The following is a 15,658-nucleotide window of genomic DNA, read 5'->3' as shown; positions in this document are numbered from 1 at the left end:
ACAAAAGAAAGTTGAAAAATATGAAATATGAAAACTTCTCGCAGGATCTAGCTGGAAAAAAAAAGTAATAATAATTTTGGACATGCTTCATTGATGGGAAAACCTGATGCACTACCTGAGAGCAACCCTGGTTAAACCTCTCCAGCTACCTGGCCTGGAAGACCCATCCCTCCTGAGGAAGGACCAAATCCCCTGTATGACAGCACTGACCGCCAAACAGTTGGTAGACAGGCTTTACAGTGTGCCAGAGGTAGAAGTGAAGTTACACAGGCTTCAAAACTAAGATGCAAAGAAGATACTTGGCAAAAGACAGCTCTTTGCTTTGTGCAGCATCAAGACCCTGTGAGATACTACCATCAGCTCCCTCTTTCCACACAAACTCTTGCTCCAGTTTTCTGCACAAAGATGTTCAAATACAACTTTTTCCAAGTTCCTCCTTTCAAAACAAACTGAACCCACCACTACTCATTCTCCGCAAAACTTCTACAGGTGAGTGTCCCACAACAGGCCAGCATCCACACGACCCCCTCCTCTGGTTTGACACAGGAGTTTGCCAAGCACATTTGACACTGTAACTTGTTTCCCTCAATTCCTCTGCCGTTTCTGTTCCCTGCCCCACTTTTCTCATTGACGTTTCTCTTTCAACTCTCCCATGGCAGGAAGACAAACAGAAACATGCTGCACAGCTGAAATTACAGTTCACTCCACGGATTTGAAATTAAGCAGAATATCGACTTTCCAAAAGCCTTCACATGGATGTTGAAATAACTATTTTTCCAGCAGTGATTTAATTTTTCTTTTAAATCAGAGCAATCTGAAAACTAGGTAAAGTCTTGCTGCAAATGGAGAGTCACTCTCAGCAGCTCTCCTCAAGCAGCACAGCTGCAGGCAGTATGAGCTGTCACTCCTGCTTAGCGCCATGGCTGGTTGGGCTATGAAGGTGGGTTTGACACTCCTTGCAATAGCTTGTGCTGATTGTAAGGGTTTTACTGATGAGGTTCAACAGAAAGAAATACAGAGGTGTTCAGAGCAGATTCTCTGGAGAATTTGTGGTGTGATGATGGGACAGGATTTATGACATGGTATGGTGATGTGACAGAGGGATAGGATTGGGTTCAAGACACTGAGGACTCTCACTTCACCTTCTGTCTTCAGCCAGATGAGTCCTTCTCTGTGAAATGAAATCTCTTGCCCCTGGACAAGGCAGCTGGGTTTCCAGATTCAGCCCAGGTCCCAGCCAGAAAGTATATGTAACTCAGGAACCACTCAAAAAAAACCCTTGGGTCACATTTCCTGCAGTGATCCCACCAGGCTTTGAAGGCCAAAACAAGGAGAACCATTATTCTGCATTTTGGTAATAACTTAGGGCTCCCACTCACCTGAGATGCTCAATTTCCCACAGGTCCCACAGATGTCATCAGGTTTTGATGACATCTTTAAACAGCAGCAGTAGCAGCTCAGGGTAAAAACATCTGGAATAAAATATACTGAAGGACCTGAAGTCAAAAAGATCTCTGCAAACGTAATAACACCTAACCACAAATGTTTGCTGCATGGAGTCCTGTGCTGCTGAGCACAGCTCCATGTGAAGGAGCTCTAACAAAGTGTCATGTCTGAAGCTGACCTGCTCTGGACCCTCATGGCTGTCATGTATGTCTCCTCTTACATATGTAGGACACTTGTGACTCTTCATGCCACTGTATGACTGGTTTCTGCTGAGAGTACAGTTAGCTTACGCTCTGCTAAATAAGCCAGGCAGCACTATTGACCCCAAGAAAACCACTGCCATAATTGGGCTTTTCTCTTGCAGTACAGGACATCTTTAATTAATTTGCCACTGTTTATGCATGCTATGCCAGTCAGAGCTCACTCGCAGTGCTTAGACATCATGCAGCGCATCTGACATTCTCCAAACATGTGATGTTGGTTATGTCTTACAATGCCAAGTGCCTGATATATAATTACTGCACATCAAACTCATTCCACAGATGGACAAATGAGGGCATGGAGTGCTGGGCTGGACCGAAGCCAACCATTTGTGTCCTGCCTCAGGAACCGTTGCTGGTGGCCACAGCAGCACTTGTCTGGTGCCACTCCCAAATAAAGCACAGTCGGGACCATCAGGCAGTTGCTACATATAAGCAGGAGGTCCGACAGATCGCACCTAAGTGCTGTATGGGATGAAAACACTGGATTCAAAATACGTGGTTCAACACACAATGCAGTTGTGCTTTAGTAAGTCACCTAGCATCAACCTGAGCCATTAGAACTGCTGTAAGTCCAGAGCCAGTGGGAGCTAAGGGTGTAACACCTTCAGCTCCCCCGTGCAGGTAAATATGCTGCATGAAGCCTGCCGAAGCCAGGCTTCAGCAGTAACCCAGATGAAGGCCACAGGCCAGGCATGGACATTACCTGGGGAGGGAGCTCTGTGGCACAGTTAGCTGCCTAGAGCTGAATAACTGCCAAGTGGATGTGCATACAGATAAAACAGGGCACTGTTGTCTGCTACTGCAGCCAAGCAGAGGGGACTGCAGGATGCCAATACAGCTCAGAATCAGGCAAATCAGAGAGGCAAAGATTTATGGGCAGTGTTAGAGATGACTCCCCGATGTAAAGGGGGTTGGAACTTGATGATATCCTTTGCATCCTTTCAACACACATGCTCACAGATAGCTACCAGCAACTTGCAGCACAGTCTGGGCTGTACAGAAGGGACACACAGCTGACAGCTGCTGAGTGGACAAACTGCTTCCTAAAGCGGCACACTGCTGTTTTATTTGCTATTTGCCTGCCTTATAAAAGGATCCTGTCTGAAATCAAGTTTTATTAGCAGCAGTAACAGTGAGCCAAGGTATCTGGCTGGGAGGAAGAGACAAATCCAAATGGGCAGTCACAGCCAGCAAGTCTGTGGTTGACCCCAGAGCACCAGCTCCAGAGAAGCAGCAGAGCTAGCAGCATCTGGACACCAGGATGCAAGGAAACAGAGTAAGACTGTCAAGCAAGGGATGAAGGGAACTACAAGCTGCCAAATGACATTAGTATTTAAAGCAAAAGGAAAAGAAGTGACCAAACGCAAGAGCAATTCAGCTCGTGCCACGCTGCCTGTTTGAGGAGGCTGTGTAGGCTGTCAGGCACCACAGTCTGCACTAACACCAGTGATGCTGGTGCTGGGGGCTGCATTTTGGCCCACTTATCCCCCAGCTGAGCCCATTTGCAGACAACCCAGGTGGGGCATAATACCCTCTGCACCATGTCAATCAGCTTCACGGCTGCATGCAGCTGTGTGAAAAGGGTACCTTCTGCCTCCCCCAGGAATGGAAGTGCTGGAGAAGTCCCTGCAAGGCTGTAGACCAGCTTCTCCAGCAGCCCACAACAGGGATTTGCAGTAACTTCAACACTCTCAAATGCTTATGCACAGTGTGATCTCTCTGCACCACAGTAATTCACAGCACAGGACACAGCAGCACCACTCGCTCAGGCTGCAGCAAACCTTGCCTCAACCTCCTGCTCTCAGCAGGAATGATCAGCAGGACCAAGGAACACCACCAAGCAATAAAAGCCTTTCCCAAAAGTGACATGAGGCCCCTCTTCCCCCACCCACTTCCAAAGATCAGCGCATCTCACAACTCTTCACAACCTGCAAACACTCCCCGTCACGACCAGTGCGGCCCACGTGTCAGACAACTCCTGTCTGCCCTCAGCCCCTGTGACACAAACACCAGCATGGCAGGTAGGATGATTTGCAACACATCTGAAAGGGACACGGGTGAGGTGAACTCTCTCAAAATAATGGGGTCTAACTAATTCTAGCTTCCTTAAAATAGAATGAGGTTTAACAGTCCTTAAAAAAGAGCAAACCCGTATCACCTACCTACATATCTCCAAGATTATCCCTAGAAAGACTCTCAAGAACAAAATCTTTTGTTCAGTGAAGCATCTCAGGAATACAAGTGCATAGGAGAAAAAAAAAAAAAAAAAAAGAAATCCACTTATTACACAGTTCTGTAAGTAAGAAAAATTGGAATAAGGCACAATGCATTTTCCTCCCCATCACTCAAATATTTTACTCAATTACAGATCCTTTGGATGAGGCTGGCAAACCTGGATGGAGAAGGGTTTTCCAGCAGCAGCGCAGTGCAGCGTACCACAAGTCAATGCTCTTCCTTTCAGACTATTTCAATGAAACTCCAGTTTCTCATCTGCTTCCAAAGAGACAGAGTAACTCAGGACACGGATGTCCCAGAATATATATATATATATATATAAGCCTTAGAACAGGCAGTACCTTGGCAAAAACCTCTTTAAAAACAGAGCTTTCTAAGCAAGGGAACCAGCAGACTTTGCTTCAGTCAGAGCAACACCTTCAGCAAATATTTTGAAGGATATTTTCCAAGTTCTTTCTCTCTGTACCACACTGACCTTTTCTGGTAAGGAATATGGCTGGCTCCATCTTCAAAAGAAGTTGCACCCACAGCCCTGGGCTATGAACTTCAGCACATCTCCCCATCACACCCTCGGGAGTCCAGCCCCATCCTCAAAGAGCTGTGGGTTCAGGCAGTGCCCTACCTGCAATACTCTCACACAGGATTTGCCCACCTTTTGTTTTGCAGAAGGCTCTGCACCCTTCGCAGGCAGAAGGCTTTCCAGATTCAAGTGCTCCTGCCTCTGACCTTGACAGGTCATAGCATAGTCTCAGGCTCATCTTTCTTTAGACACATGCAAGATCAAGGCCATCACTGCAGAAGGTTTGGAAAAAACATGGTGAAAAGCAACATGCTGGTGCCTTAACAACCATTTTGTGATTTTTAGGGGATTTGTTTGGTTTCGATTCCACTGCAAAAATCCACATGTACTGGGAGGGAGAAGAGCATGTGCAAGACCCAAGGAAGCTTTGCACTGAAGAGGTGCAGAGAACCTGCTAAAGGGTCTCCATGCAGAGGAAGGAGTGATGTCACTTGGCAAGGCAGCAAGCAAAGGTTTGGCTCTGCTAGGGGAGAAACCCACCAACATCATGCAAGGCAGAGAGCAGCCACGTTAGCATCAATTGCCATTTATTGCAGCCACAGTTACTCTCAACGACAGTGTTACGTCCAACCCCACTTACACAGCTATATGCTGTGGAACCCATACAACACTACCGACAGCTCAGACATGCATGTGCCTGGAGACAACTGCACACAGAATGATATTGCCCTGAACAAACCCAGTGATGGAAGAGAGCACCATGTGCTGCTTCTGGGAGACAGCAGCACCCCCAAAACGTGCTTCTGATCTGCTACGAAATTATAAGACCATAACCCAAGGGCACAGCTTGCTATAGAATTTTTAAGGCACAAACATGAGTCTGGCTTTGGACGTAAATCTCCGTTTTCAAGCAATGAATGCATCTTCCATAGGAGCCACTGTCATTCAGCATGTTCAGGGAAACCATTCACAAACCTGCTGTTAGTGCTTTAGTGTAAAACTCTTGGGACACAGGTACATTTTGGTGGTGCAGAGCTCATTTCCGACAACATCATTTCATTTTTAATCCTACAAGGGTTCTCTGCCACCCCCCAGATGTTCCCCCCAGCCTTAATAAAACCTTTAGTGCTACAAAGACAGAAATTCCTCCTGCTCGTGGCTATTCCGTATTTAAAACCTCCCGGCTGCCCTGCACCCCTGGTGCCAATGACATTCTCCCAAGCAGCCCATCTGCAAATTCTACCTGATCTGAGAACCAGCATCAGGGTAGGGAGGAGATGGAGGTGACAGCTGCCACCAGCCCACTTCTCCATGGCCAGCCTGTCACCTCTGTGCTGCGAGGGAACACGTTCCTCAGCACAACGTGGTCAGCATGCTGTCCCACACCCTATTTCAGCACAGACTCAGCCTTTCATCCAATCCTGAAAGAACGAGGTTTTTCTCCCTCTTTTTTTGAGTGGATAAGAAGCTACAAGTGAGTATTTGGCCTTCACTACTGATGGGATGCAGCCAAACTCTGCCATACGTTCCAGCTGATACATGTGGGCTTGGTTTCTCATCCAAGAACTGAGAAAAAAAAAGACATTTATGAGCCGGGATTCAGCAGGAGTATGTGGGAAGGAAGGGGTGGGAGGGGATGCTATTTTTGTTGCTGTAATTATTTGGTGGCCAAATCCCTGACCCTTGACGTCAGCTCTGGAGGGTCTGTTTAACTGACCAGTTGTCATGGAATGAAGGACTGGTTGGGAGGTACAGGATGACAGGAACAGCTCTTTGCTGCCTGAACCCACCCACAGGCAGACCCCCTGCCCCTGTTAAGTCATCACCAGCGCACAGCCAAGAAATAAAAATGTCAATACCTTATTGCCGATACATTGGCTGGAAACAAAAGCATCCAGGGAACTTCGCTCCCTCCTTCCTGCCATCAGTTGCTGTTAAAAAGCACAGGCCAAATCCTGAGCTCAGTTTCCCCAGTGTAAAGGATAAGAAAATCCACGGCCCCCAGCTGGGTCAGTCTGGGTTCACACTGATTTATCCAAACTCAGCTTGGCCTCGATCCAGACTACACACATGGAAATATGCCATGTGCAGAGTACAGGGGTCCCTACTCCTCGGGAACAAACCCAATCACAATGACTAATTCATACCCCCTCAGAAGGAAAATGCTTAGATAAATAACCCTTGATTCCCTTGCTCCAGATGTCAAGCACAGCCTCAAGCCCAGAGCCCTGCTAGCAAGGTTCCCGCAAGGCTCAGGAGGTTGGCAGCAAACAGCTCAATTACTGACATGACGGTTTCTCATTACTGCCCATGCCATCCATGATGAAATCACCAGTTGTACAAGGAAATGGGAATAATCCTTGTTGAAACCTCAGGCACAGCTAGTGAGTACTGGCCATTAGTTTGTTTAGCAGAGCTAAATTGAACTGCTCATTCACATGCAGTTTATTATCAACTGCCATTAGTTATTACTGTAGCCAAGGACAACAAAAGGACTCAGCAGATGCCAGAGTAGAGTTCACTGGGATGTATGGATGAAATTGAACAGGCAGTGCAAAAAGCCATTTAAGAAATCCCAGCGCAAAGCGGCACACAGACAGAACAGCTCAGCCACAAGGCTCTGCCAAGGAGCAGCCAGTGGAGGAAGCCAGTGTGAGACAAGTGAAGAGCAAGGTGCAAAAGACCCACAGGAAACTAAGGAGATAATAAAACAGGGAAGGAGCAGGTTCCTGGGTTACAGCACATAATCAGGAATCTGTTCTCCAAAGTAAATGGTCTCTCCTGCACTACTGATGGCCAGTTTTGCTCAAGGTGGGATGTCAACCTACCTCAGTAGCTGGGATGCCTTTAGATCAAGGCCTCGAAAGACCCAGTGAAACCGTGTGAGTCACCACTGTCTTCACCATCATGCAAGGCATGGCACCAAGGATTGCCAAGAAATAAGGAGGAATCCAGGCTTACCTTTCATTCTCTAAAAGAGTGAGAAATTTTGCAGGCTGTGACCTGCCACGAGTACATTTTGGAGCCCTGGCATGATTGCATAGCTATGAGGTGAGAAAGAGGAACTTGGCAAGACAAAAAAAGTAGTCATGGCCATCAAATGCTGATTCCTAGCCTGTATGAAATGAGCTTAGTGAGTCTAAGACCTGTTAGTGCTGTTTGTGTCCTGATCTGCAGTGCTGCTGAGCACAGCTGTGCTAATTTGTTATCAATTGAAATGATGTACAAATCTGCAGACACCATGGTTTTGCTTTTGGATTTTCTCCATTGGAGAAAAAAAGAAATCATACAAAAATAAAAATTTAAATCAAATTAAAAAAAAGAAAATGCACACATCAGGAAGTCGCTACAACCATCTAGTGTAAGGTGTAACTTTTAGTACAGCAATAGCCTGAAGTAAAGGTCAAAAAGTCAAAACCACATCTCTTATGAAGACAGCAAATATCCACTGTAACTCATGGCTTCAAGTGCAGCTCACATGCAGGACAAAAATGAGTGCCTAGTCCACATTTGCTACTGTCAATATTGAACCACTGGGTCAACTCTTTTCCCCTCTGATAATACTTTTAACCCAAAATTAAACATTTCTGAAACATCTTACTGAAGTGGGCAGCAAGAACAGGGGCAGAGACAGTTGGGTCAGTGTCCCTGACCCAATCATCAAGACCCAGAGTTTTCCATCCCATAAACTGAGTTTATTTTTGTCTACATGATTTCAACTTTCTGAGCACTAACATTTACCCTCTGGTGAGGACTAGGAATGCTCTCTCAGAAAATCTAAATAAAGAGACGTTGCAAGAGCTTAGTTCTGGGATCTATCTATTTATCCACTATCTGAGCAATACCAGTTCTCAAGATTAAAGATAAACAAACACCATTAATAGTAATAATCTAAATAATAATGATTATCTGATGGTTCCACTACAGGTCTTTATCTGGGATGTGTCATATAAATCCTACAAAAGCAAGACCAGCTGACCAGGCAGACCTCAGGACAGGTGGTGGCTGTGGCAAGAAACAGCCTCAGTAGGCTGCTCCCACAAAGACTCTTCAGTAGTGGGATTTTGCACATTATTCTCATTTTACTACCCGTGAAACACTGTAAGTGAAATCACCACCTTCCCCTCAAAGGCTGTATCTCACTCCAGGACACCCTGTTATCTGCTTAAGCCCATGCAGCATTGCAGCAGGAAGAAAAACAGAACAAAATATTCATGGAAAGTATCAGTGAAACAAACGAAATTCCCAGAGCAACTACATTGCTGAGAGTTCAAAATTACTCCGGGACCCCTAGGTGTCCAGGGACACATTCAGATGTCTGTCAAGGAGACAAAAGACTCTGGTCAGTGCAACAGCACAGATATGGGCAGCAGTGAGTAGTTACTCAAGGTGGAAAGAAATCAGAAGGAGGTGTCTTAACTGTCATCCCGGGGCTTGCTACAAGCACTCAGAGACGGACACCCAAGCGTGGCTGGTGGTAAGGCTCACACAAGCACAGAACGATGTGCTTCTGTGCTTATGCAACCTGGCAAAAAACAGAATGACCAGTCTGGAGTAGTTAGAGGTTTTACACACACAAGTGTCCTCCCTTGAGCTTGGATTCCCATAAACAGGGAGTTTTCAAAGGCACAACTGGAGTAGGGCGATAGCCTGTGTCACAAAAGTTTCTGAGGTTTGGGTTCCCACATTGCGGTTTTTTCTTTTTTTTTTTTTTTTAACTTATCTATTTATTTTCCTCCTATAGACTCTTACCAAGGCAGTATTGTGTCTGTGTTGCATTTCAGAAATCTTGGTGCCCTGTGTGGGCAGGACAGCACAGTGCGACCCAAGGGCACGCTCCCAGCAGTGCCTCCAGCACTGCCCCATCAGCTCTAGCGTGGAAGACCCAGCAGAGAAGACAATACTAAAAAGTCAAAGTCCTCCCCAAACTAGAAAGATTAATCTGCTTGTAAAAAGTTTGTGTGACCGGCAAAAGATTATTTTTCATTTATTTAAAGGACAAATCAACAGTCTTTCCTACAACACAAAAATCCTAAACATTATTGTTTTATGCTTGCAATACATGAAATCATGTTGATAACAGAACTGAAGCACACCTCTGACACTGCAAGGGAGAACTTTAGACAACAACAGAATAAGCCAGATACAGTCACACTCTCGCACCTTTTGGTCTACCTACAATCTAACGTTACTGAGAGAGGAGCAATACCTTACGTGCTGGAGACTTGCTTTATTTATTGTTTTAACCCAAGAATAGACTAAAATACTTTTCCTCATCTAGATCCAAAGCTGGTGGTTACAGACCACGTATGTACAATTCCTGCTATGCTTCACCAATGTGCAATGGGACATGCAGGCAAGTGGCAAAATGAGACCATTGCAAGTCAGCATCTACAAAATGGGAACAAGTGGTCAGTAACAGCACACCAATGTACAGATAAAGTGAAAATGGGCTATAACAATCAACTCACCATACAGGCCAGGGGATGCTGTAGCTGGGAACAAGATGAGACAAGGGAGAAAAACTTTGAGGCAAGGGTTAATAGGGTAAAAAAGAGGCAAGACCTGGTTTTGTAATTGATGCCTTGATTAGCTTTTCCAGATTACTTGTTATTTTGGGACCAAATGACTTTCAGGAGTCTAAATGGGGACTGGAAGCAATGCTCTGTCTATGGGATTGGTGGCAAACTGTCCACAGCAATCTCCAACACAGCTACTGAGTCAGCAGCTCGCAGCCAGCAAACATGGTATACATTATCTGCTTCTTTACCACTCTCTCTGAGAGCTAGAAAACCCTCAAAAAAGGCGGGGGTTGAAACATCATGGCCTGCAGGCCAGGATTTAACAGAAAGAAGATGACTAAGGCACTTAAGTGAGGAAGGCATGATTAATAGAATATTTAGAGGGGAAAGAGATCCCCCCACACCCACATGCCTAGCCTAGAGGGTGTTTCAATCACAAAGATCAGCCAGCCAGCACACAGGGGAGAACCATCAGCATAAGACAAACTGGTTTCTGCCCATGGGACATGACATCAGAAACTCACTGAAGGACCTTTTCTCTGGGGGCTGGAGAGCCCACTACATGCACTACAAGAGTTAAATCACACGTTCTCATCATCTTATCTGTTTCCATATCTTCTCAAAATCCATCTCATTCTAACTGCCTCAGCTAGCCGTACCCAATATATTCCTGAATTGCCTGAAAACATTGGCTATCCTAGGAAAAAGTGTTGTCTTCCTACTTACAGGCCATATGTGGAAGCTGCAAAGACTTGGAAACACATTTGGACTTGGGCTGCTTTTTCAATACAATTTGTCTAGTCCCTGTAGTTAACCTCAGAGGTCTGATCCAGAGCCCAAATTCCATAGAAACCTCCAGCCGAATCTATAAGCTGTCCCAGTCCTGCCGTGCACCACAGTCTTTCCTCACATCATGCTGGAGTCACTAAAAGCACTCAGATCACATCTCTAAAACAGAGTGGTGGTCTTCATAAGACCACGGTTTCTATTTCAGGAATATACAAAGAAAGAAATTAGGAAATAATTCAGGGAACTGATAGGATGACATGGATTTAAAGAGCTGATGGGACATATTCTTACAGGGGGATGCCACTGGTATTTCACCTGTTAGCATCATCATCTCCCTGCCCCTTTGTGCTCCATGCAGGAGTATTTCAAGCATCTGCTTAGAAGCAGGAGCAACACAGATGCTGCTATGGTCCACTAGACAGCAAAGAAAGTCCCAAACCTCCTATTGTAACACCAGTTTCCATCAGTTCACTGCAGAGACTAATTCACATTGCCACAGCTGGGTCACATTGTGCTGGTGCCTACTATGCAGTGAGAGACCAGCAGCAGCAGGAGAGCCCAGCCTGCTCCCAGGACTCATGGGGTGCCTCAAAAGCAGCAGAGACACACACAGTTCTGGCCAATATTTGGCCTGTGCATCTATCCAGCAGGACTAAAAGCCTTTGCTTTTCATATCCCACCAGAGTGTTGCAAGGATTAGCTCATGTATATTCAGCACCAGTTTTCAAAGCACTGCACAAGAGCCAAACCTTTCGATTTTTTTAATCTGCTCCTTGTTCTGTCACTCCCTCCTGGAGGGATGTGTTTCTCCCCTCCTGAGAAACAAACAAGAACAAGGCCAGCGCAAGTGGGAGGTGGGAAGCACATTCCAGGCTGCTCCTCCTCTCTCAAGCCACAAATGCCACCAAACCCTGCCCTCTGTCCAGCCCTGCTGACACTTTGCACAACCCCTCAGCATCCCAGCCTCCCCACGCAGCCTGGAGAGGGCCAGACAGGATACGCAGCAGGGTGTTAAACCTCATCTCATTTCCTTTTTAGTTTCAAGGAGCAAAATGAGGGTGAGGTAGGGAGGGGGTCAAACAGCCACCCCTGGAGCCATGCAGCCAGAGCAAGGTAGGAGGGCTTCGCACAAGCTCTGCTTTGCAGCTCCCCTTCTCTGTCAAAGCACAGAGCAGATGCTGCAGACAAGGTCTCCCTGGAGGCTGCATGTGCCAACGCACCCCAGCCCTAGGGGAACAAGCCAAAGCCTTGGCATTCAGCCTTGGCACGATGTTTCACATTTGAGTGTATGCAACTGCTAGACATTAGACCCTGTGTTTTGCACAAGTGCAGGCAAATCCGACATGGGGCATTTTCTTCTACGCACAGACTTGTTGAGCCAGATCAAAAGAGCAATGCTGGGAACATAGTTCGTGTACGGGCAGCAGCAAGGGGAGGATGTGGACAAACCACAACAGGTTACTCTGTGAGACAAAGCAAATCAAAGTGCAGCTTACAAAACCCAAAAAGCATCATAAAGAATTAACGAAAAATGTATTAAAACCAGAAACAGCTCTACTCAATGAGTATCTTCCCTTGGCTACAGTGCCCAAAACCTGAGCATCCATGCAGAGAGCAAGAACATCCGCTACTTCATCACAGAGCAGCAAAATCAAAGTGTTAGAAGGAATATAAAATCTCCAGATGTTGCAAAAGCAAATTAAGATGAGTCACATATAAGAAAAAAGACTGCTTTCAGCACATTGCTTTGATAAGTTTACAAGGCATTATTAAGTGAGGAAAATAAACCCCTGAGACCTAGTAAAAGCAGAAATGGAAGAACAGACAATACCCCAAAATCATCTGCATTTTTGTATATTGATTTTACTGAAATGGGAAACAAAACCCCACACCATAGGTTAAAGGTGGGGTTTTTTAACGATCTTGGCATGAGCAAACCTTTGTGACTCTGGGGAAGGTTTTGAATTCAGGAGAAGAAATCACTTTATTTTTTAGCATGACACATTTAGTGTCACTTCCCACAGATGGTACACCTGTGTACACAGATGCGGCATTACATAGAGCATCTTTCAGGGAAAGGACCGCAGGAAAATTCTGCCAGCTTCATTGGGATCATACATGAGCCAAATTATATTCCCATTTCACTCCAGGAGTTCTTTTGGGAATTATGCAGCACATGGGCATCAGAGTTTAAGCCAATACAGCTCTAGTCCCTGGTTTGTAAAAATGACATTAAGGCAATGGCAGAAAAGGAAGTACAGGAAAAAGCAACACCACGACAATTTTCCAAAAGGTTCTAAAATGTAGTAGCTGATGATTTGCTTCCTTGATCTGTTGCTGTGTAGGCACTGCACCACAGGCACGGGCACTGCCTAGGGCAGATGTTTTCTTCTCCAACTAGAAATGGATTTCAGCAGAAACACCCTCCCGATGCTCTGCCGTGCAGCTCTTCACCTATTAAGCTGCCTGTAACAGCTAAAAGGCTGTGAATGTGCTCAAACACAGCACAAGTCCAGAAGGAAATGTTCCAGAAAGGTTTTAAAAACCCATCTTGGCATGAAGTAAAAGTCCCACAGTAGCTGTCCTTACTAGTCATGAACAGGAAGTCTTACTACAGGTACCTGGCTTGACAGAGCACAAATCTTGAACTAAAAGGAAAATACCATTAACTGTCCTGGTTTGGGGTGAATTTTGTTGTTGTTTTGGGGTGTAGGGTGTTGATTCTTTTTGGCAAGGAAGTTGAAAGAATAACACCATTTTCCTCAGGGAAGGTAACAGCTAGAAGGAAGATTGGGATAAGAGGATGATATTCAAGATGTCAGTGGCTGCTGAATACTGACTGTACAGTGTTATGCAAAGCATTTCATAGCACACAACAGGATAAGAACCACCAGATCTCAGTAGCAGAGATTCTATAGCTCTCAGCTTCACACACACAGCCAGCTCCTGCAACAGAGCATAAACTGAGTTTATTTGAAAAGGAGCCCCTGGCAGAAGGCATCAGGATGTTACTGTGGGGCTTCTGGAGGCCTTTAGAAAACTGAGAGCAGATCATTTTCCAAATTATACTATGTTATGCTAAAAGACAAACAAAACCATCCCTCCCCACAACAAAAATATAAACCAGGAAAATTCTTCACAGCGAGGGTGGTGAGACACTGTCACAGACTGCCTGAAGAAGTTGTGGCTGCCACATCCCTAGCAGTGCTCAAGGCCAGGTTGAATGTGGCTTTGAGCAATCTGGTCTAGTGGAATGTGTTCCTGCCCATGGCAGGGGGGTTGGAACTGGATAAGCTTTAAGGTCCTTTCCAACCCAAACCATTCTATGATTATGAAAAGCACAGGTAAGCCATGGCAGCACAGAGTCCGAGTTGTCATCTGGGATGCTCTCTTTTGGGAACAGGCCATGATCACTGAATGGAAGACCAGAGCTGGGCAGCCCGAGAGAGACGGAAGAAGAGCACCGCACCTGGGATGCTTCGGAAGGATGGAAGAGGGGATAACTTCTGGGGGGAGGAGGTCAGGAGGGACGGTGCGGGGGACAGCCCTGCCGGGGGGGCGGGCGGTGCCTACCTGGATGTATGCGCGCTGCAGGTAACTGTAGGGCACCCTGCGCTGGAAGTCGGCGCGCACCTCCTCGGCAGCGCGGTGGCGGGAGGAGGCTCCCAGGCGCGGTTCCTCGCAGCGCCGCACGCAGCCGGCGCGCCGCAGCACCGAGCTGAAGAAGGGCAGGTCTCCACCGACACCCGGTCCCGGCGCCGCCAACCGCACCTGCCCGCGGCACAGCCGCCGGCACCACAACCGCGTGTCCCGCAGCTCCCGCCGGCTGCGCAGAGCCCGCTCCAGGCACCGCGCCGCGCCCGCGAAGTCTCCGCCGTAGTACGCCTCCACGCCGGTGGCGTACAGCGCGTCGAAGGGCTCCAGCGGGCCGCCTTCCCCCGCGCACACGCCGCCGGCCCGGCACGCCGCCGGCAGCAGCAGCGGCAGCAGCAGCAGCAGGGCCCCCCAGGGCCGGCTCCCGGCTGCCATGCCCGCCGCACCGGCGGGCCGTGCGATGGGGAGCGGGGTCCGGTACAACGAGGGGTGCGGGCACCGTGTAGCGGGGCTTGGTGCGGTAGGGTCAGGAGGCGGGCTGCAACCGGGGGCGTGGCGGTACAGTCCGGGGGTCCGCGCAGTGGAGTCCGCCGCGGTGGGGTCCGCGCGACGGCAGCTGGACACCGCACAATGGGTCACGGTGCGAAGATGTCCGGGGGTCCGCACAGTGGGAGCGGGGCGCAGTGCAACGGTTCGCAGTGCAGCGGGGTCCGGGGACCGAGCGCGGGACTCCGGTGGGGGTCTGCCTATGCAGTGACGGGGCCGCGGCCCGGCTCCATGCACACCCGGCCCTGTGCCGCCCTCCCGCGCTGCCGGCATCTCTTAAAGGGCCCCGCTCCGCAGCCCGGACCGCCCCACGGCCCCGGCCCGGCCCCCCCAGCAGCGAGCGGTGGCGCGGGGCTGGCGCCGCTCGGAGCATCCCCGTTGCCCGGCTCGCCCGCGGTGCAGGGCTTTTAAATGACGTGAAATGTACATCGCCACGGAGTGATCTAAATGGCAGTAGCAGCCTTCGCTTCCTCTTTTCCCTCCCGTGCCCCACACCTCCTCCTGCTTCCCCGTGCCCCCGCGGCTGGCGTCGTTGTTCGCAGGGTGCTTTATTTGTCCCCCTCTGGGGACAGCCAGTTCCTCGAGACTGTTGCTTGGAGCCATTTTTCTCTGGGTTCTCCACCCTCAGCCCCTCTTGTCCCGACAGTATCCTGCCTCTGGGAATCCTGCAAATAAATCATCTGGGACAGGCACAGTGAGTGGCTGCTGAAGCCTTTTCAGCTTCCAGCAGTGTGTTTGTCTGG

At 48.0% G+C, this 15,658-nt stretch overlaps 1 protein-coding gene across 2 annotated transcripts in view; it reads right to left on the bottom strand.

Annotated features, from left to right (window-relative positions):
* P3H2 (prolyl 3-hydroxylase 2) overlaps window positions 1-15,215 on the bottom strand; it is a 71,375-nt gene extending 56,160 nt beyond the window's left edge. The window contains exon 1 of one of the 2 annotated variants that reach the window (XM_065674273.1): window positions 14,349-15,215. In XM_065674273.1, the coding sequence (XP_065530345.1) occupies window positions 14,349-15,188 (840 nt within the window). In that variant the 5' untranslated portion in view covers window positions 15,189-15,215. The remainder of the gene's footprint in view (window positions 1-14,348) is intronic. The other variant, XM_065674272.1, reaches the window with a different exon arrangement.
* Between the last annotated feature and the right edge of the window lie 443 nt (window positions 15,216-15,658).

Source organism: Lathamus discolor, chromosome 3 (genome assembly GCF_037157495.1).
Source record: "Lathamus discolor isolate bLatDis1 chromosome 3, bLatDis1.hap1, whole genome shotgun sequence".
Lineage (NCBI taxonomy): Eukaryota > Metazoa > Chordata > Aves > Psittaciformes > Psittacidae > Lathamus > Lathamus discolor.
Note: the sequence above shows the minus strand (reverse complement) of the source record. Positions and strands in the feature narration are given on the sequence as shown.